The sequence below is a fragment of the Copadichromis virginalis genome, linkage group LG13 (genome assembly GCF_057382275.1).
Source record: "Copadichromis virginalis isolate Kocher_CV1m ecotype Utaka linkage group LG13, C_Virginalis_male_GT1.1, whole genome shotgun sequence".
Taxonomy (NCBI): Eukaryota; Metazoa; Chordata; class Actinopteri; order Cichliformes; family Cichlidae; genus Copadichromis; species Copadichromis virginalis.
Genome location: NC_140630.1, coordinates 23,688,970 through 23,711,204, shown reverse-complemented (window position 1 = coordinate 23,711,204; position 22,235 = coordinate 23,688,970). Strand labels below are relative to the sequence as shown.

Below are 22,235 nucleotides of genomic sequence, written 5' to 3'. Positions count from 1 at the left end.
TCACATTTTTGTATTTGACACAAACCTATGACATCTTAACAATGCAACGGGTAAATTGCCATGACTGTACAGAAGCAACATTAATATGATGTTGTGGCAATATTAATAACATAACAACATTCCTGTCTCATTCCTACTGTTAACATGCGTTCTGCAAAGACAGGATTTGCGCAGCTTTGTTTGAATAAATTGAGACGGACGAAGCCAAATCGAGACGGACTTCTAAAGAAGGCCGGAACAAGGCAGAAACCACCACATGTTTCCATATGTCCTTTTTCCCTCTGCTCTGAACTATCCCAGTGGTCATTCACAGGCACAGCAAACACGGTTAACAAGGCTTTCAAAAACTGACCACTTCTGAGAATAAGTCAAAAAACTAAAAAAAAAGCTCTTCATATAAACCTATAAACTTTCAACAAAACAAGCATGTCTTCCAAAATTATCTGTGGCTGTCAGCTATGATGTGTGCACCATTTGAAGGCCCTTTTTAAACAGTGAAAAGGAACCATAAATCAAAAGCTGTCTCTGATTCTATAATTTCCAACGTTTCCAGTTGTTCTCTCATTTCTTATGTTATGCAACATCTGTTTGTATAATTCTCTCCACGTGTTTCTCACAAACACGTTCTTGGCTGACAAATCTGTGTGTATGGAAAAGAGCGGTAATCAGGCTACATGTGTGTGACTCACTGATGAACTTGTTTTGCATAGCCTCCAGCAGGGCTTGGTGGGCATCTTCAGACTGCATGGCAGCAGAGCATTCCCGTGCCAGCATGGTGCGAATCAGATGCTCCCCGCAGCCTGGCAAAAGACACAAAATGACACACATAATAAACAGAGTTAACTTTTAGAGACTTTTGGCACATCTAGACTAAACAACTTCCTTTCAAATCCAAAGCACGTGAAAGTCTTAAAAAAGTCTTTTAAAACTTGTAAAAAAAAAAATCTTTATTTATTATTAGATTATATTATTTATCTGGTTATTAGGTATATAATGGAAGCTATTCTAAATATCAAAGGGTTAAGTTTTGTTTATTGAGTTCAAATAAAAATAAAAATGATAATGCAATCCTTTGGCATATTCTCACAAGTGTAATTAGGCAGTTTTTATTTCAGGTAATACTGAAATCACTTCTAAAGTACAGCTGCCTTGCTCATGGGTACACTGACAGTGATTACAAAGAGAGGGTTTTTGTTTCAGTTTTCCCTGCCTTGATCCCAGCTAGTTTTGGAGCTTTAAAACTGCCAAACACCCAGTATTAATTCCCCCTCTGTAAATCCTGTGCTGTAGCTGGCTCCCGGCACAACTGCAGGGTGTGCAGAGAGCCATACTTACTTCTATCGTCATGACACATTCACGCATCATTTTTATTTAAACAGGTTTAGAATTTCTATGTTACTGTAATATGCATTTTTAGAAACAAGATTTTACAAGTTTGTCTAAGGAAAAGAAACTATTTTTGATCAGATCACTGTTTAATATTTATAAAAGCAGTGTAGTGACTGCATGTACAACTAAATAGAAATAATAATAATAATAATTTTAGAGTACACAGAAATAAAACTGCAGTATAGAGGTTGTTTGCTATAAGAAAAACCTAACCCCGCTAACCCTGCTAGCTCCAATTGATTGTGGTAGCCACCTGAATCTGTCTGATGTGCTTCCTTCATGGTGCATGCGGTAAATACTCCAAGGAGAGAAACAAAGCATTTTGTTAAGAATTCAGGGAAACCAGGAACCATAAAAGCATGGGCAGCCTGCTCAGTCTCTCACATTACCTTCAACCACTTCCAAGTCAAAACATAGCAGGTGTGCCTTTTTATATCAGAGATAATATGCTACTTATTCCTTAAAGAGCAAACATTAAATCCAACATATTGCTGTTTTTAAGGAAAAGACAGTTGCTGAATGCAAACTGCATGCTTACAATAAAGCCTTTCTCACATGTAAAGTTTGCACGTACCGGAGAACAAGACAAAAAAATCTTAAATTGTAAACAAAACACATCTGGCAAAGGCTCCTGTGAAAACCCATAAAGACTGAAGAATATGGCCTCATTGTTTCTGTAAACACAAATGAAGGCCCCATAAAAAACAGGTAACTACAACAGAACTGAATGCAGGTCAGTAACTGTGGAGAACAAACGCCCGGAGCAATTTGAAGTCCTTTTTTTAAGGCAAGTAGAAAACTGTATTGGCAATGTACTGTGCCTTTTGTGCTGTGTTTACCATAAACCCCCACGAGTCTAAAGGGAACTGGATATTATGGCAGCGCAAACACAGTTGAATTAGGATGGCAGAAAGAAACCTAAAGCAGCAACTCACCAGGAAAAAAACCCCCAAAAAGACCAACAAATGTGGACACAGTATGTGACAGCCGACAGCGGCACGAGTAAACAGTAAACTTTGTGAGTTGTTGTCTCGCTGGCCGCAGCAAAGTAAAGGCCAGATGAAGCAATAAAACAAAGACACACATGAGCCGCATATTACAAAACTGACTACAGTGGAAGAGGTGGGAAGGAGAGAGGGCGGGTGCGTGGACGGGCAATGTGTTGGTGTGGTGGAGGGAAGAAAGGGACATTCGGGGTGAGGATCACACTCCTTGTGTCAGAATGGAAATGATTCTTTCTGTTTCTTTTTGATGGAAACATCTTTCATGTTAGGAAATGAAAGACAGGTGTTGTACTGGAACACACGTTATGCTCTCTGAACCCATACGGCTCGCTCCTTTTTTTCACTCACTTCAAAGACAAAGCCACAATATAGGAAGACAGGGTGAGAATGCACACAGCGCAAATATCAAACATGCAGCCTACACTTGATCTTCTTGGATAATTAATGAACAACAGACCACTACCACAACAGTTGTCATATACTGCTTGTTTAATGTAAGAAATGCTGAACAGAGCTGCTGAAATGTATCCGGCCTATCACCTTTAACCTACAGACGGCAAGCAAATGACAGATCCTCACCAAACCAGACTGGATGAAAAAGCATAAAGTCCTTAGCATGTCTTAAAATTAGTTAAATACACTTTCAGATGAACAACAACACATGAAACTTGTCAAATGTCTTTATTCATTTAACAAAAATGACGCCAAAAGCATTTGTGAAAAACTAAGTAAATTGTTACTGCTTCTATAGGAATTAAGGTAGTGTGACACCTCTATAAAAGCAAAAGTTTTGGTAATTTGCTGGTCTGGAGCATTCAGGTGCATGTTAGCTCAATGCCAAGGAGGAAAGACATCAGCCATTATCTTAGAGAAGCAGCTGTTGCTCCCTATCAATCTGGGAAGGGTTATAAGGCCATTTCCAAACAATTTAAAGTCCATCAATTCTACAGTGAGAAAGTTTATTTACAAGTGGAAAACATTTGTGCCGATCTTCCCAGCAAATTTACCCCAAGGTCAAACCAAACTGCAAAAGCCCCAATGAAGCTACATCTCGGACTCTAGAGGCCTCGGTTAGTATGTTAAATGTTAAAGTTCATAGCAATAAAATTAGGAAAAAAATTGAATAAGTGTGGCTTTGCAGAAGAAAGTCTCTTCTCTCTAAAAACACTGTGGCAACACAGTTTAGATCTGAACAAAGACTTTTGGAATGATGTTCTTTGGACGGAACGAGACCAAGACGTCTGGACTTAATGCACAGCACCACATTTAGCAATAACCAAACGACGGTTATGATTCTGGCTATTTGCAGTCTTTGAGTCAACCATGAACTCTTCTGTATATCAAAGTATCTGGAGTCAAAGTGAGGCCATCTGTCCAACAGCTAAAACTTAACCCAAATTGGATATTGTGAGAAAACAGTGATTCCAAACACAGCAGCAAATCTACAACAGAACGGCTGAAAAAGAAAAGAATCAAGATGTTGCAATGGACCAGTCAAAGTCTGAACCTCAACCTGAATTAAATACTGTGCAAAGACCTTAAAAAAACAGTGATCTCTACAACGATAAGAGACACTGATAAAAACAAACAGAAAATGATTACTTATAAGTTACTAAGTTATTGCTGCTAAAGGTGGTTCTACAAGATACCAAATCATTTTGTGTGCGTGTGTTTTTCACACACTGCTTCTGCATTTTGGCTTCATTTTTGTTAAATAAAAAATGACCCTGTGTGTGTATGTCATGGTTTGCAATTTATTTGATGTTGTATTTAAATAATTTTAGACCTGATAACCTGACAAGGACCAAATGATTTTTTTTTAATTATATGCTGATAGAGAAAACCTCAAAAAAGCATTCATTTTCACATGACTGTTTGCTCCAATAAAAACCACAAGACAGCTAATAATTTAAGTGAAATGTTCTAGATAACTGCAGCACTAACCACCCAAATCTTAAATTCTAGGGCTTTTGGACAGCAGAAAGCATATTAGGCCATCCTGAACTACAATAATGATGTCAAGTAAAAGTCCTGTCGAGTGCTGCTCGACCACATAGTTTTTTGTTTGTTTGTTTTTTGTTTGTTTGTTTTTTGTTTTTTGTTGGGGTTTTTTTTTGGGGGGGGGGGGGGGGGGGGCATTTGTTTTTAGTTTTATTTAGATTTTTATATTATACATGTACTCTAAGTAAAAGCTAAGTAAAAGTACATGAAATGCAGAAGTTGATACTTGATTTAACTGCCAACTATTATACCAGTCAAGTTATGATCCAAATCTGGACAAGTACACTTTACAAATTCACCATTTTAACACTGCAATGCCCTTCCAGCAGCTCTCCTTCAATCATATCTACAACAGGTGTCCCATGTCACAAGTCACTGAAAATCCAAAGAGCTCTGCAATGCACCTGGCGTGCAGCTGACTAACACAGAGTAGAGAAAGATGACTCAATCAGTTGAGGAAGTGACTGATGAGAAATCACTCAGCGGGAACAGTTGAAGGTCATCGGAAAGTATTATCAGGCTTTTTGAAGCCTGACTCGCTCGGACTGATTCATATCATCCTCAACAACAAAAGAGAGGCTAATAGTGAACCCAGAGTGAACAGAGTGGAAACAAACACACACAAACACACACAACTGTAAAAGTGGATTACAGAGAATGTGCTGGTTTACCTGAGGTACTCACTGCTGTAGAGTAAGAGTTCATATGACAGGCATTTTCAGCCCAGCAGCCACATCCATAGTGAGCAGCCTGAGAAATGGAAAACAAAAAAGACATCTTAGATGAAAAGGATTATTGCTTTTGCCTTGAAATAAGCAGAATAATTTCTTAAAGAGTAACTTTGGTTACTGGTTGGTTATAGCAGACTTATTTATATTTGCACATCTTTAACTAAAGCAGCATGCCAGGCTTTCTAGCTCTATTGCTCTGAGCTTCAGGTTTTCCTAACACTACAAGTGATAATTAGGTTGAGGCAGTAAATCCCACTGATTCATTCATTCTGTTCAGCCTCAACTGTTACATGGCTGTTTTTTCCCGTAAAGCTGCTTTTAATAGAAAATGACAACTTCCTTTGTTTCCTCGAAGTAAAAGTTCTTCTTCAAAGAAAAGTTTTGAATTAACATTAAGTAGAGCCCAGACCACTAGTTGTTATTTTTGACTATCTCCATTAAAAAGTAAAATTTCAGCTCTGTTAATTACAGGCAGCAATGGGAGAAATAAAAGAAAGGGAACCAAACTCTGGGGGTCTTTACTGGCAACCGCTGCTTCCTGAAAAAGTCCAATCTGCTGCCCTTAACCCTTCATAAGGTGCACTGATCAGTTAGACTTATGGCCACTAGAGGGGATCAAAACTCACGTAACACACAACCCTGGCACACTGTTTTCCTCCTATGATTTTAGTGGCTAGTGAGTTAACAAAGAACATACTACAGACGCGCCACCTCTCTACTGATAACACATTTCTGGTCAAGTCTAAAAAGCCCAGGGTGATTTTTTGCACTCCAACTCTATCCTTTTTGACTTTCCTCCAAAAGCAGGTCACATTTAAAGAGCATGTCCTTAATGGTTGCTGAGCTTTCAGTTTCATTATACCCAGATTCCCCACCAACTATGGGATTGGAATCTAATGCAAAAGCTAATATACAACTCTTTTTTAGCTCTGCTTTGGTCCCCACCAAAGTCGCCCAAAAATATCTGCGTTTAACGGTTGGAATTTTTTTAACAGCTTGCAGCAAATTTGAAGCAAAAATGACACTTTTTTTCAAGCAACACTGTTCTTCAGACAAAAAAAAACACAAGCATGGAAAATTGACTGATTACAAAAAAATTAAACAAAAGCTGCAGAAACACACTGATGTCAAAAAGAGGAAAAAGTCTCTATATGTTCACTGGCAAAACTATAGTACTGCTCTGTTGTTGTTTTTGGACAACTAAGAACAGACCACTGGGAATAACGTGACCTAGGTAGAGAAAAACAAAGAGTGAGGTTTTTTTTGGCCACAGTGAGAGGAGACATGTTCGGCACAGAGCAAAGACAGACTTTCAAAAAGAAGAACTACATGCCAGCTGTAAAACATCGTGGTGTGAATGTGCTTTGATGCCCTTGGGACTGGACAGCTTGCAGGCATCGGTTTTACTATAAACCAGCATCGTATCAAAGAGTGCTTGAAGATAATGTGAGACCATCTGTTCAAAAGTTGAAGTTAAAGCAAAGCTGGCTCTTCTAACAGAATAATGATCATAAGGGGTCTAACAGATTCACTGAGAAATGGGTCAAAAAAGAAGAAATAGAAGGTTATGCAAACACCATCAAAGTCCAGATTTGAATCCCAATGAATTGGATGATTTTAAACAGGCACTACTTGCAAAAAAAACAAAAAAACAAACAAACAAACAATAAAAACAAAATCTCTTCCAACTAAATGTTGAAAAAAAAATTGGTGGTAAAATTACTTACAACAATATCAATGACCAGTGGACATTTATGGAGAATTGAAGGAGGCACACTAGCTTTGAGACCAAGATTTACCCCTCCACGGAAGAATGTTACATTACAGCTTTTCAGACTTTTTTTATATTAGTATATCACCTTTATTTGAAGAAAAGAAGTCTGTATTAAAGAAGAGGAAAATGTTTGCCTGTTAAAGTCAAACAGGCATACGTCCATCCATTCTCTCCTGCTTAGCCTTGTCAGGGGCGCAATGGGGGGGATGGAGCCCATCCCAGCTACCATACGGTGAGAGGCAGGTTACACCCTGCACAGGTTGCCAGTCTGTCGCAGGGCTAACACAAGAGACAGACAACCATTCACACTCACATTCACACCTATGCACAATTTAGAAATACCAATTAACCTAACCCCACTAACTACATGTCTTTGGGAGGAAGCCCGAGTGCCTGGAGAGAATCCACGCAAACACGGGGAGAACATGCAAACTAAAAACAAACATTTCCAATGGATTTACTGACTTGCCACACATGAAACTGAAATTATCCCCAAGCCAGAGGCCCATAATTTGGAGCAAAAAAAAAAAAAATAATTCTCCCTCTTTTAGACGGCAATAATTTGGATACGGACAGACATCTTTTGAGCTTCAATTACAGGCAGCAGCATAACATTAGCATTAAACGCAAACAGTATGTAGGTGCACAGTGCACTTATTTTGTTCTCTAAATAGAGCCCTGTATGCACGACATAGAAACGATATCTCACAATGTTGAAATATTTCACTACAGAAGAAATGATGTCTATAGTAATAACTGCATCAAATATAATTTTAGTTATCATTTAATTGAGTTACATTAAACATTTATTTAAAGACATTATCTGGACAAAGATATTGTAATAAAAAGAAGGAAAGGGCTTCATTACCTGGCCAACCCTGCCGGGATGTTTCATAGCCAAGCCTCCACTGGACACTGCTGCAGCTACATTCCCCTCCAGGTCCACAACAACAGCTCCAACTGTGTCGAGGCACCCTGAGCCATTTCCCTATATGACAGTAAAGGAAAAGAGTCACATGAACTGCAAAAAAGGAGCTAAGAAATTCAAAAGGACATCTTCAAATGACAATTTTAAGTAACTATAACTATAAGAGGTGGCAAAATGAAAAAACAAAAAAACATCACCTTCTGAACTTGAGATGTTAACTTTTGACTAACAATCACACTAGTAGGTGAAGGAACCTCTGTATGCATCTGTTTGCTTGTACCGTCTTCACAACTATTCATTAATTCGCACCTCTTAAGTCCAGTCCTGAAGAAGTGACAGTGTCAATGAGCTGTTCTCCTATTTTTTGTTAAAAACTGTTTTCTATTAGGCTTTTTTAACCACCATTTCAGTAAATATTAGCACCTTGCAATAATGTGTTTTTAGGGCACGGCATAAAATGACCTAGGCTACACTTCCCTGCACATGTTGTGTTATCCACCAACACTCGTAAACTAACAAGCGTTTAGAAAACACATCAACAAATTTTAGCACCGCAGTAAAAGAATTTATAGGGAAAAAAATGAAAATGGAATATCACTACACTGTGCATGCTGGAGAACAGAGTGACGGATTTGGAGCAGTACACCCGGATGAACGATGTTATCATCACGGGGCTTCGCATCAAACCCCGGTCATACGCCCGGGCGGTCGCCACTGACAATGTAGGAGGGCCAGGAGAGGAAGATGTCAACTCCACGGAGCATCAAGTGGTTACCTTTCTACGGTCCAAAGGTGTGGAAGAGGATTATAACAACATTGAGGCTTGCCACCCTCTACCCCGAAAAAATGACAGTAACAAACCAGCCATCATTGTGAGATTTGCAAACAGAAAACAGAAAACAGCACTGTTAAAACAAGGAAGGAAACTGAAAGGATCCGATGTCTTCATGAACGAACATCTGATAAAAAGAAATGCGGACATTGCCAGGAAAGCACGTTACTTGAAGAAACAGGGAAAAATTCAAAATACATGGACCACCAACTGCAAAGTATTCATTAAACTCAATGGAACACCGGAACAAGCCAAAGTGTTGGTCATCAGAAATATGGAAGAGCTGGACAAATACTGAGGTCAACTTACTCTGGAGGTATGAATACACATGTGACGTGACACACAACACATGGCACAGTCCAAAAGAACTTCATCTGCATTCGGCAACAATATCAACATGACTCATTGGAATTCTCTTTATGATAATCTGGAACTGAGAACATTTCGATACACAGACCATAATGTTCTAGACTTAGAAAAGGATATAGACCCGGAAAATAATTTCTTCTACAACATCAGCTGTAACTGCTGCTACTTCACTGATGAACAGTTTAAGCACACCATCAACACGGAAAATAAATTATCAATAATCCATTTTAATAGCAGAAGTCTGTATGCCAACTTCAACAATATAAAGGAATATCTAAATGAGTTGACAAATCCATTTGGAATTATTGCCATTTCTGAAACATGGATCAATGCGGAGAAAGGAATGGACTTTGGACTGGAGGGATATGAAGTGAATTTTGTAAATAGAAGGAACAAGAGTGGAGGGGGAGTAGCTGTGTATGTGGATAAAAACCTAAACTACAAGGTGGTAGAAAGTATGACAACTGTAATTGATAATTTACTAGAATGTATAACAATTGAAATTTATAAGGAAAAAGAAAAAAATGTAATAATTAGCTGTATATATAGAACACCTGGCTCTAGTATTCAAGTATTTAATGACTTCATAGAGGAAATATTCTCTAAAACAAATCAAAAAGTTATGTTTATCTGTGGTGATTTTAATATTGACCTGTTGAATCCAAAAAAGCATAAAATGACCGACGAATTCCTAAACACTATGTACAGTTTGAGTTTACATCCTAAAATAACCAGGCCTAGCAGAATTACACCACATTGTGCCACCTTACTTGACAATATTTTCACTAACAATATGGAAAACAACATTGTGAGCGGAATATTAATTAATGACATCAGTGATCACCTACCAGTTTTTGCAGTTTATGACACTAATTATAAGAAAAATCAGCATGAAGAACAACTGAGATACAGACGTGTAAGGACAGAAGAAACTATGACTGCATTTAAGAACGATCTATTAAATCAGGACTGGGACAATGTGTACAAAGAAGCTGATATTGATATTGCATATGGCATATTTTTAAGAATATTCATGGAGTTGTACGATAAAAACTGTCCAACAATAAAATACAACAGAAAGCACAAATATTCAGATAGACCATGGCTCACTAAGGGTTTACAAAATGCATGTAAAAAGAAAAATACACTCTATAGGGAATACCTAAAACAAAGAACAAAAGAAGCTGAAAATAAATATAAAAAATACAAAAATAAGTTGACCAATATTATACGTGTATGTAGAAAGGAGTATTATAGTAAAATATTGAACAACAATAAACATAATATGAAAGGAATATGGGATGTTTTAAACGGTATCATTAAAAATAATTCTGGACAACAAAGTTATCCACAATACTTTATCGATAATGGCAATATTATGGAAAACACTGCTGATAAGGTCAACAGCTTTAATCATTATTTTGTAAATATTGGACCAAAACTGGCAGAACAAATTCCTGAGTCACTGCCATCAGTAGAATGTAGTGAAAACCTGATTGATAGGAACCCTAACTCAATGTTCCTCACATCAGTGGAGGAAAAAGAAATAATTGACATTGTACACATGTGTAAATATAAAACATCCACTGATTGTAATGATATTGACATGAAAATCGTCAAGAAGGTCATTGAAGGAATTGTAGGACCTCTAACATATATTTGCAACTTATCATTTCAGACGGGAAAAGTGCCAAACAAAATGAAAATAGCTAAAGTTGTGCCGCTGTATAAAACCGGGGATAGACGCCACTTCACAAATTACAGGCCTGTTTCTTTACTACCACAATTCTCCAAAATCCTAGAAAACCTGTTTAATAAACGATTAGACAAATTCTTAGATAAATATAAATTACTCTCTGACAGTCAATATGGATTCAGATCAAAAAGATCAACATCTCTGGCATTAATCGAATCAATTGAGGAGATTACGAATGCTATAGATCAGAAACAGTATGCAGCTGGAGTATTTCTGGATCTCAAGAAAGCATTCGACACAATCAATCATGACATATTAATTAATAAACTGGAACGGTATGGGATTAGGGGGGTTGTACTGCAATGGGTGAAAAATTATTTAAGTGACCGGAAACAATTTGTGAAGCTGGGTGTCCATTCCTCATCATGCTTGGACATTGCTTGTGGTGTTCCACAAGGCTCTGTACTGGGTCCAAAATTATTTATTATTTATATAAATGATATTTGTAAGGCATCTGATATATTAAAATTAGTATTATTTGCAGATGACACAAATATTTTTTGTTCTGGGGGGAATCTAAAGGAGCTGCTGGATACAATTACTTCAGAAATGTGCAAAATTAAAAAATGGTTTAACAGGAACAAACTATCGCTAAATCTAAGTAAAACTAAAATTATCTTATTTGGGAATTCCCTTAGAAATGCACAAGTGCAGATTCATGTAGATGGTGTGGAAATTGAAAGAGTACTTGAACATAAGTTTCTTGGTGTGATTATAGATGATAAATTAAACTGGAAGTCTCATATAAATCATATACATAACAAAATTTCAAGAAGTGTCTCAATCTTGAGTAAAGTAAAACACATTCTGGACCACAAATCACTCCACATTCTCTATTGTTCCCTGATTGCACCGTATTTGAATTACTGTGCAGAGGTTTGGGGCAATACTTACAAATGTTCGCTATCATCAATCTTTATATTACAAAAAAGGGCCATAAGGATAATCCATAAAACTGGTTACAGAGATCATACAAATCCACTATTCTTAAAATCAAAAATTCTAAAATTCACAGATCTGGTTCATTTTCTCACAGCACAAATTATATATAAAGCAATAAATAACCTGCTTCCTGACAATATTCTAAAAATGTTTTCTAAAAGGGAACGGGGATACAATTTGAGGGGGGAATTAAATTTAAAACATCCTCGTATCCGTACAACATTAAAAAGTTTTTGCATCTCTGTGTGTGGAGTGAAGCTGTGGAACAGACTAAGTAAAGATATGAAGCAATGTCCAAGCATGGCGCAGTTTAAAAAGCGGTTTAAGGATATGGTTTTTACAGGGTACAGGGAAAAGGTAGAGATTTGATAGGGTGTTCTTGTCTAATATTTTCATGTGTGTGCGCATGCACGGGTTTGTTGGTATGGGTATATATGTATGTGTATGTGTGTGTATGTATGTATGTATGTGTGTGTGTGTGTGTGTGTGTGTGTGTGTATGTATGTATATATATATATATATATATATATATATATATATATATATATATATATATATATATATATATATATATATATATATATTAAATATATATAAAATTGTAGGTTGTGTATCCTTCAGGTGTTAATGGGGTTATTGAAAATGTGTATATGTGCGTATGTGTGTATATACGTAGGTATGGATAGATAGAAACATATATGTGTATATATTAAAAAAAAAAAAAAAAAAAAAAAATTACACATAACATATAATGTAATTACAAGGAGGTATTTCTGTAGTCTATTGATACTAGATAGTGGAAAAGGGGTGGGATTAAATAAGCTTATGCTTCTTCCTGCTCCTTTTTGAACATGGACGTTATTTGGAGTTGTGGTTGCTCGTTTTCCTTTTGTTTGCTTTGTTCATTTGTCTCTTTTAATTCTATTTTTTTTTTTTTATACTTTTTCAACATGTTCAAAATAAAGATTCAATCAATCAATCAATCAATCAATAGTGCTAAACTCAAGTAAATGCTATCATTAGTGGGTAACAGCTGCCTACTTGTCTATTTTAAAAGGGAACTGACTCCAAAATTAAGACAGCACTGCATGAAAATATGAACCACTCTTTCTTCACATTTCATAAAGATGTGCTGCTGGAATTCCAGTCCTCTGTTTTCTTCCTTGATTGCAGTTTGCTTTGGAAGTGACTTCCTTGTGAACCATCATGAGTCAGACTGCATGACAAATGAACTTCTACAGGGCAAATGTGCAAACTGGCATTATTACACATGATCACAACCCAGCTTCTACCAGAAACTGAAGATTACACCTTGGACTAAAAAGACAACAGTTAAAAAAAAACAACAATGGATCAGCTTGTCTCCTCTGCTTTCAGCTCTCCTAAATCACCCCTGGGACCTGAGCTCCAGAGGCCAAAAAGATCCAAGGCCAGCTATTTTCAAATGCTACAGACACCATCCTGTCATACATGATCAGTGTATTTGAACCCCACAGTAAATGACGACCGTAACACTTGTGAACATCTTTGGAAAAATAACACTTAATCTCGCCATGAGGACGCAGGTACCAACCCTGGAAAGATTTTACTGGCTGGCAAAAAGACAGAGCCATAAAGAAAAGGCCTTGCATGTAAATTAAAACCAGGCTGCAATAACATTCTTTTCTGAGATCCCTCTCTCATAAGTCATTCTTGATACATAATGTTATTTCCTATTAGCTGATTTTACATGTCAGTGGCAGAGGAAACATTAAAGATGAGGTAAAGTATATTAAAATTCTCAACATGGACCGTCCCCATCAGAGTACAAGCTATTTCCAGATCAGCTTTAACTGCACCAAATGGCCACTTATTAATCTTAAGTGTTTGTCATATGTAAGTTTTAAATAAACATAGCAGACAGATGAAAACTGGGTGACTCAATCTTTTAACTCTAATTAAGCAAACTAGCTATTTGACATAAAAATCTATCACCGAATCAAACCCCATTTGATCACGGCTAAGTCAACAAACAGCTGGTCCTAGATGTTAGTCTTTCATTTAATGGATATATCATTAATAAAGACGATTGATGTAACTGAACTAAATAAACCACAATAGAATTCAAAAACAGATCCAATGAAGCAAATCAGGCTGTGTCTGTTTACACGTTTTACTCCATTTAACACAAATCACATCTGAACCAAGATAAACTTTCCCACCCTCTTCTGTGCTGCTTCCTCTGCTCGTGAGTTTGGAGCAGAGGGAGTTAGCGTTTCAGCTCATCATGAGGCCACCCTTCAGCTGTGCTCCTAGGAGCCCTGAAAGTCAGCACTAACTCTCAACAATCTTTCCTGGAAATGTCCACACAGCTGTCTCGTAATGCAATTGTCTTTGATGCCCCGGGAAGAACATGAGAACTGAGAAAATGTATCTTTGTGTCAGGCATGAATAGCCCTTTTCAAAAACCGCCACAAATTCCCTATCAGACTGAAATCTGAGCTTTGACTCGGACGCCCCGCAACATTCACTTTGTCTTTAAACCACTTCCATGTAGCTTTCGCAGTGTGCTTCAAGAGACTGACTTGGTGAGAAACAGATCTTCTGCAAAGTAGCAGTTCTCTTGCAGACTGAGTCTGAATGTCCTCCAGGATTTCCCTTTTATTCTCTACCTTTAGAAGCCTTCCAGGGCCTGCTGCTGAGAAGCATACCCACATCATGATGCTTCACGATGGGGTGGCGTGTTTGCAGACGTGTTTGGTGTTTGGTGTTTGGTGTCAGCATTGAGTCTGATGCCCGCAAAACTCTTTCTTAGACAACCCCTTCTGTTCTTCCACTTGACTTTTGAGTCTCCCACATGCCTCTGGGTAAACTTTAATTCAGACTGGCTTTGTTTGTGCTGCTGTCCCATTAGAACCTGGGCAACAGGTTCAGAGCAGTCACAGGTGTCTTAGTGGCATCTCACATTTGTCTCCTCCTTGTTAATCAGTTTATGACGACACATGCCATATATCCTCCGCTTCTTAAAGAACTCCTTCTTTAACTGCATTTTCTCAGAGCTGCTTGGAGTGTTTTATTTTCATGGTGTTATTGTAGCCAGGAATGCCAATTAACCTATGCCTGGACAGTCCAGATACAGATGTCTATATTCTACAATCACATGAGACACAGTGTACTCAGGTTACCTCCATTTAACTAATTGTGAGACTGCTAGCACCAACTGGCTGGATCTCAGTTGAAATAGGTCAGTCACTTTAAAGGGGGTGAAAATATTCAGTTATTTTACATCATGTGTTTTTAATAAATTAAAGAGGTGTTTTTGTAAATTCTCATAAAAAACAAAAAAGCCAAATTATAATGACCATTATTTTTTTTTAATGAACAAAAGGGGGAAAATCTAAATAGGTAAACAGCTTTTATAGGAACTGTATATCTTATTGCATAACCTTTAATAACCTGAGTTTCTGACCACATCAATCACCACCAAAAACACACACCAAGTGGAGTCGTCATATGTGGAGTCATGCTGATTTCTAATTAAACCATTTAAGACTCAACTTTCTGCCGATATAATAATCACATGCACTTTTTTCTTGTCGTTTCTGCCCTTTCTAGCCTTTGTTAGTCTGAAGGTTTGGGTTTATCACATTAGGTTTCATTCCAGCGCACAGTCCGAGTACTGCTTGCTCTGTTCAATGCTACAAACAGCTCCAAGTATATTGATTAGATGTTGCCTTTATAAGTTTATTTAACAGTTCTAGCTGCTACATTTTTCAAATGTCTTATAAAATTCAGAATTATTCAGAAGGAATTTTGTGGATATGTGGCTGTTATCCCACTTTTGAAAGCTTTTATTTTGTTAAACTGCTACTTTTCTCTTACTTTTCCATCTGTCTTATTTTTTAAAGTCCCTGTTCCTTCCTGCCATCACTTTAAAACTGCTAGTGCTAAAGTCTGTATAACCTTGTTATTATAATGAATGCTACTTGTTCAGAGCATTTTGTTTGACATAAATGGTAAAACAGTCAAATCTGTGGAATGAAGAAAAGACAATTTGATTGCTGAGAGGAAAAACTACCTGAATAAAAGCAAACTATCCATGCTGACTGTTAGAATGGATATAACACAGCTGAGAAAGAATATACTTACTACTGTTAAAATTTTAACTGACAACATATCACTCACGTTTTCACTTGATTGTCGTCTTTTCTTTGTCTGATTATGTCCTGTGTCCATTTTCTCTGCCAGCTCCATCTTTCGCTTGTTCCTCTTGTATGCAGATAAACTGAACTCTGGGTGTGACAAAATAGGTTTTTTTTTCCTGCATCCACAGAAATTCAACCATGTTTTTCTAGATATTTTTAAATGCAAGTATTTTGGGGTCACTTTATAACTGCGGTTAATTCGCGTCTTGGATAATTTATGTTTGCGAATCAGTGCAAAAGTACTTACTGGTGGCCATTTTATCTGAAGGGCATGGCGGTATTCCATGGCTGACAGCCCAATCATGTGCTCCCCGCCCCACTAAAAAGCTGAGAAAACAACAATTAAATTAGGGGTGGACACCATCACATTAACGCAAAGTTATTCATTAACCGCAATAATCACCAGGGTGGTATTCTGCCAGCTGAAAGTTTCCCTTTCTGTGCTTCACTCAGCAGACGGTTTGCAACCATTACTGGGTTCCTTATACCTGAAAGAAGAAGAATTTTTACAGGGCTTGCAGTTCACAGTAAGTGATGGTATTACTGTGTGAATAAATCAAGACACCAAAACTATTTCTTTTTAAACATCATATATCATTGTGACCCTTGAGGCAAATCAATAAAAAGACTAAACAGATTAGAAGATGAATATATACATTTTTACTTTGTAACATATTTTTGTTTTTGCTAGTAATCGTCACACATGTAGAGCTATGAATTCTGAATCTCTTTCAGCCCATTTAAACTCATTTTTTCAGAATTCCGAGACTTTATAAAAAGCACATGTTGGCTAGCTAAGCCAAATGCTTAACATGATGCAGACCTGGCTAAAAAAAACAATCTGTTGTATTTTGGACTGCATGGTAAGTGTCAGTTTTCACACCTTATCTGTTGTTTGGAGTTCTTGCAAAAGCAGAAAAAAAGGAAGGAAAAAAAAAGCATTTGCTGAAAGCCTTAAAGAAAAACACAGAATACAGTGATTGTATTAACATTAACATATTAAAAACACTTCCTGGTTGCCCTTCATCTAAAAAAAAAAAAAAATGAGGTGATCCCACACTGGAATGATTAATGGTGCCAGCGGTTTTTAAATAGTAGAAAAGTCTGTCAGGAAAATATGACCTAGATTCTTGTCTTACTGTCAATATGTCCAGGTGACTGAAGTGCATGTAGCACAATAATGTATGAGTATTATGCAAGTATCACCACACATGTAGTAACTCACCACTAAGAGCTCCTACGGCGCCAAAATGCAGAGACTTTCCATCCATGATACTTGCATCACACTCAATTTCCCCTGACAAATTAAGGTTGGAGCCCATGCCAGCATTTGTGAAAGGAGAGTCCTAAGGACAATTAAAAGAACAGAGTCCAGAATAAGACAGTGCCTGTCATGAACCGTTTTGTCAGTGTGAATATGATGAAGAAAAATTTTTCTTTTTTTTTTAAATTTTAACCACAAAAGAAAGCTTCATTCTTTGTTTTTTTATGATCTTCAGTTGGTCATTGTAAGTCTATGTCACTTTGTCAAATCGTTCAGATTTAGCATGTTTACCACAGAGAAGGTTAGGCAACAACACTTACAAACACACGGATACTTTCAAAACAGATCTGCTAAAGGAAAACTGCTACAATGATCAACCAAAAACCAACAATCAAAGAAAGATAATTAGCACCACTTTAAGTGTTATGAACCAAAAACCGCTGTTGTGAAACTTCTTTCTGTGACACAATAGCAATCAGACCCTGGGACACGCACACTGTTATTACTCTGCTGACTGTACATTTTGTGAGATTCTGGGGAAATGAGAATGATAAAGCAGACGCCTGTGTTTTTTCATACCATCCAATTATGATTTGTTTTTGAGGCCAATTCAGTGATTTCATTCTAGATTTACTTCTTAATTGCCTGCTTTCTAAGGAATTTCTTATGTATTCAGTTTCGCAAAGACAAAAAGGGTACGTCTATCTCAGCTAGCATGGAAAGCTTACAAAAAATAATTTTTTAAATCAGAAAATAACAAGTATGTAATATGAAATATGGACACATCAAGAGGAAAGTGTTTCATTAAGAGTCAGCTCATTTGGCCAAAGGACTGATGAGCTTATGCTGTGGCAAGACGGCCATTATCAATCATTCCATTCACAATTCACAAGAATCGCTACTCCTTTTACAGTATTGGTCAGAACTTGCACACAGTGGGTCTTCATCCAAACTGTACTCGAGGTTAAGTCCAGCAATTTGTAACTGCTGTTTCTGTCTTATGATGCACAGAAACTCTTCAAATAAACCATTCCTTTGCAAATGATCAGTTTGCAAAGGAAACAACTGCTCTTTCAAGATTTCTTTTAAATAAAAGGAAGGTTAGAAAGCAGCCTATAATTTGCTAAGAGAGCTAAAGTAATAACTTCAACTATTGTTGCCTTAAAAGCCTATAGTTCAGTTCATAAATACATTTATTCCAGACAGGCTGTGCTCAATTTTTAGAGGAAGTTTAACAAATAAATAATGCAAAATAAAAATACAGTTTTTAATATTTTGCCAGTTATTCAAAAACAGTCAGTAGTTTGTGTAGCCACACTTCATTTATATAGAATAGCTGCTCTGAGCCTTAAAAGCACTCACGCTGTAAGACTGTCTTTCACTGAAACTCCAATCAAAGGCTTTCAAATGGATTTGAGAACAGCCCAAAAGACCATTATTTGAATGCATATAATGTATATTTATTAAGCTATATATACACATTCTGCTTATTTTAGCTTTTTGTTTTACTACTTTAAAAAAAGCTTTTCTTCAAGTATATCTTAACTTCATCTTAATGGAGGATTGCCACAGCCAGCAAAGATTATGGTTATCTTGAATAATGCAAACTTGTATTACTGTTTAAAGAAAGCATTATCCAGACACTGTCAGTAAGACTGGGGGTTTATTTTAGTCGCTATTCAACACAAAAAGGTCCAGTTAGCTCATCCTCAGTGGTAGCACTTCATACCATCACACTTTACGCTTTAAAGTGCTGCCCTGCGGATATTAGTGATCCAAACTGGAGCCCATCCGTCTGGTCCATCAAGACTCACTTTCTTGCCATCTGACCATAAAATCTTTTAAAAGAAAATCTGTCGCTGGGTATTTCTTGGCCAGGTCTTACTAGTGTACTTCAAGTTACGAATTTTATTTAGTGGCAGTTGTGTTTCACCCTTCTTTCATTGGCCACATCTCCAAACACTTGAGACTTTGTACTTTCTCAACACTCCAGGGAGGGTATATTTCAAGAGTATGGTGGCAGTCAAATAGGTTCCCAGTGGACTTATTTAAAATTTGTCTTCTCCTGCCATTTTCTTGACACTGTTGTTAGTCTCAATAAGCATTTATTTGTGCAGTGGTCACCCCTCAATAGTCTGACTATTTCAAGAACCTGAAAGGCAAACCATTCCAGTGATCTGGGATTTCAAAGTTAACTTGTTTTTAAGGTGTATCTGGGACATAACATACTTGTAGATCTCGTGTAACTGAAAACTGTGTCAATATAAGTTAATTTTCTATCATCTGGATCGGAACCAACCAACCTCAAGTTCAACTAGTGCTGCAGCCACTGCCTCCACGGCAAGTGCCCCAGCTTTGAGCTGGTCAACAGCCTGCAAAAGAAACAAAACAGGTTTATAGTGAAAAACAGTAAATATATAACTAAACTCAGTTCATATGAACAATAATGTCAGTTATTTATATGAGCAAGACATTTTTTAATATCCCTGAAGCACCCAACTTAAAGCAATTATCAAATACACTTTGAATATAACCTAAAGAGATACAAAAAAACTCTCTACATTAACAGGTTTAGGTAAAAAGAGGCATAAAGGATGTAAACATTAGATTAAAAAGACTCACAACTTGTCTAAAAGTCACATTGCTTCAAAACTGGCAAAACTATGTTTTCACAATTCATGTTTTACTACTTAAAGAAACTATTAGGAATTTCATAATGGAACATTATAACACATCACTCTTTCTAATCTAAGTGTGTGTGACAATATCTCTGTCACATGACACATCATTTTCGTTTGATGAAGAATGCGTTTGATTAGATAAATGCTGTTTTTCACTTTGCCCCCGTAAAATCAATCAAAAGATACACGTCTGTCTGTGTATGAGAGGAAAAGAACACAGACAGACTGCTAAAATCTTTTAACAAGGAAAGAAATTATCATTGGCATACAAGCAAAAGACTCATTTTCAAAGGGAACTGTTTCTGCATCGTGTTGAAACAAGCTTCTTATGCATCTACCGCTTTATTGTATTGCTTTGTTGTAACAGTGCTGGAAATAACCTGGGGCTCAATATTAAGGATGGAAGCACAATAAATAAAACTCAACATAAGTAAAAGAGGGTGCTTTAGAATGCAAAACAACAAAGGCTTTCCCACTGTAAAATGAAATTAACACAGGCAAATAAAAACTGGAATGATTCTGTATGAGTACTACAGTCAAAACACAGAAAAATATGCGGAGACAGGTGCTCTGAGAGACTCCCCATCTGACCAGAGAGAAACTGAGCAAACAAAAAATCCCAATAAATAGATTTTTAGGATGAAATGCTAAAAGTTTGGTAAACAATCTCAAACAGAAAACAACTAAGTCTATCTCTACATAAAGTAAATCAAGAGTAGAAAACCAGTAGTAAAAAAAATTGACTCTAAGGTGTCAACAAAATATGACTACCAACATATTTATTTACAGTTTAAAGTAAATGTGCATGCAAATTAGGTCATTCTTTATAAAAAGCTACCTCAAATTATGGTCCATGTTGAGGTTATCTGTAATCAGCTAGTATTTTGCAGAATAGTGCCAAGTTATTTAGACAGAAGAAATACATTTACTAACATTGAACTGATTATGGGTAGCATAGCAAGTTTGCAGTTTGCTATAGCAGGCATAAAGGTAAACTTACTCGCTGGCAGGCTCTTTTGCATACATGCTTGTACTCCTTGGCCTTAGATTCTGAATGGTATCCTGCACCTAAAAGTAAATCGTTAAAGAAAAAGAACAAAAGAGGCTTTAAAAATACCATAGACGACCCCCTAAAACCAGGAAATACTTTTGAGAAAAGAGAAAATGTGAGCAGGTGTTTTGTGAATATCATACAACAAAAATATACTTGCATTTATATTTGTGCTTGATTCTGCCTGCTAATTATGGTATATATAGTTACCTGCATGCACTAAAACAAAGCCACCAACGCCATTTGGCTTTTGACTCTTGCTTGATTCCTGTTTTTTGGCCCATGAGTTGGTCAGTGGAGAGGAGGGCTGCTTCTCTTCAGCAGAATTCATTAGACTTTCCATAACCCCCGCATAATTTGTCAAGCCTATCATTGCCTATCACACAGTGGTAAGAAAATCATTTTCATCGCATACCTGGAAGAGGAAAGGACATTGTCATTTCTGTATACCTCTTGTATACCAGCAAAGTAGCTCTAAACTACACAGATTTCCCATTGACTTAAAACTATAATTTCACGTGCACTGTATTCTTTTTAATGTTACTGTTTGCACATTTACAAAAAACAATAAACTTCGGGGATCATCCTGAATCGTCAGGGGCCAGAGGTGGATAAAAAAAAACACATTTCATGTACCCATTCTCACCCATGACATCACTCATCTCGTTAACGTTCACGTTATCAATAACTTTCAAAACAGTCGTTTCACTTAATGCAAAGCATGCCACTTTATGATTTACGTTGTTTTATAATAAAGAGGCGTTATTCCGTTTGTGTTACGTGCACGGTTGATAAGAAGGACACTGCAGGCAAATAAGTTACTTCGAGTCAAGCTAGCAGTCTTGTGTTTTGCTTGTTAGCTCGCTAACACACCAATAAAACAATCCCGACTTACAACGTGCCCTTCTTTCCTGTAAGCGACACGACTGTCTGCTAACCACGACGTTCACCTGGCATATGTCTTACAGGCAAAAACGTAGCATGAATCAAACTGAGACAAACTTTACTGTCAGACAGTTTCACTCTGTGCTATCCACGGCTAGCTAGTTAGCTAAAGGACACAAGTGCTTCCTGGTTCAGATACACGTTGCTAAGGAAGTACGTTCAGCGCTAACATTGGTACACGTGGATGAGACTCACTTTTAGAGGAATAAAGAGTAAACGCTGGTACTGATGTTGGCAACTTTGTGACAGCTTTAAAATAAAGGAAAATAAGGTCATCGCTGAATGCTTTTTTAAATTAATTTGACGTCAATATTTTTTATCATTTGAAAAGCAAGAGCAATTTCAGTTCATTTAGTCTCTCATGCAATTCAGAAACTAATGTTA

General features: G+C 37.0%; 1 protein-coding gene across 3 annotated transcripts in view; it reads right to left on the bottom strand.

Annotated features, from left to right (window-relative positions):
• Positions 1–21,981, bottom strand: part of tasp1 (taspase, threonine aspartase, 1) — an 89,327-nt gene extending 67,346 nt beyond the window's left edge. For 2 of the 3 annotated variants that reach the window (XM_085478103.1, XM_085478101.1), the window contains exons 1-11: positions 21,802–21,981; positions 21,117–21,321; positions 20,856–20,923; positions 19,478–19,546; positions 17,136–17,256; positions 16,314–16,398; positions 16,158–16,237; positions 15,891–15,997; positions 7,768–7,887; positions 5,066–5,144; positions 690–800 (exon numbers count right to left, since the gene is read on the bottom strand). In XM_085478103.1, coding sequence (XP_085334229.1) covers positions 690–800; positions 5,066–5,144; positions 7,768–7,887; positions 15,891–15,997; positions 16,158–16,237; positions 16,314–16,398; positions 17,136–17,256; positions 19,478–19,546; positions 20,856–20,923; positions 21,117–21,279 — 1,003 coding nt within the window. In that variant the 5' untranslated portion in view covers positions 21,280–21,321; positions 21,802–21,981. The remainder of the gene's footprint in view (positions 1–689; positions 801–5,065; positions 5,145–7,767; positions 7,888–15,890; positions 15,998–16,157; positions 16,238–16,313; positions 16,399–17,135; positions 17,257–19,477; positions 19,547–20,855; positions 20,924–21,116; positions 21,322–21,801) is intronic. The other variant, XM_085478102.1, reaches the window with a different exon arrangement.
• Positions 21,982–22,235: the final 254 nt, after the last annotated feature.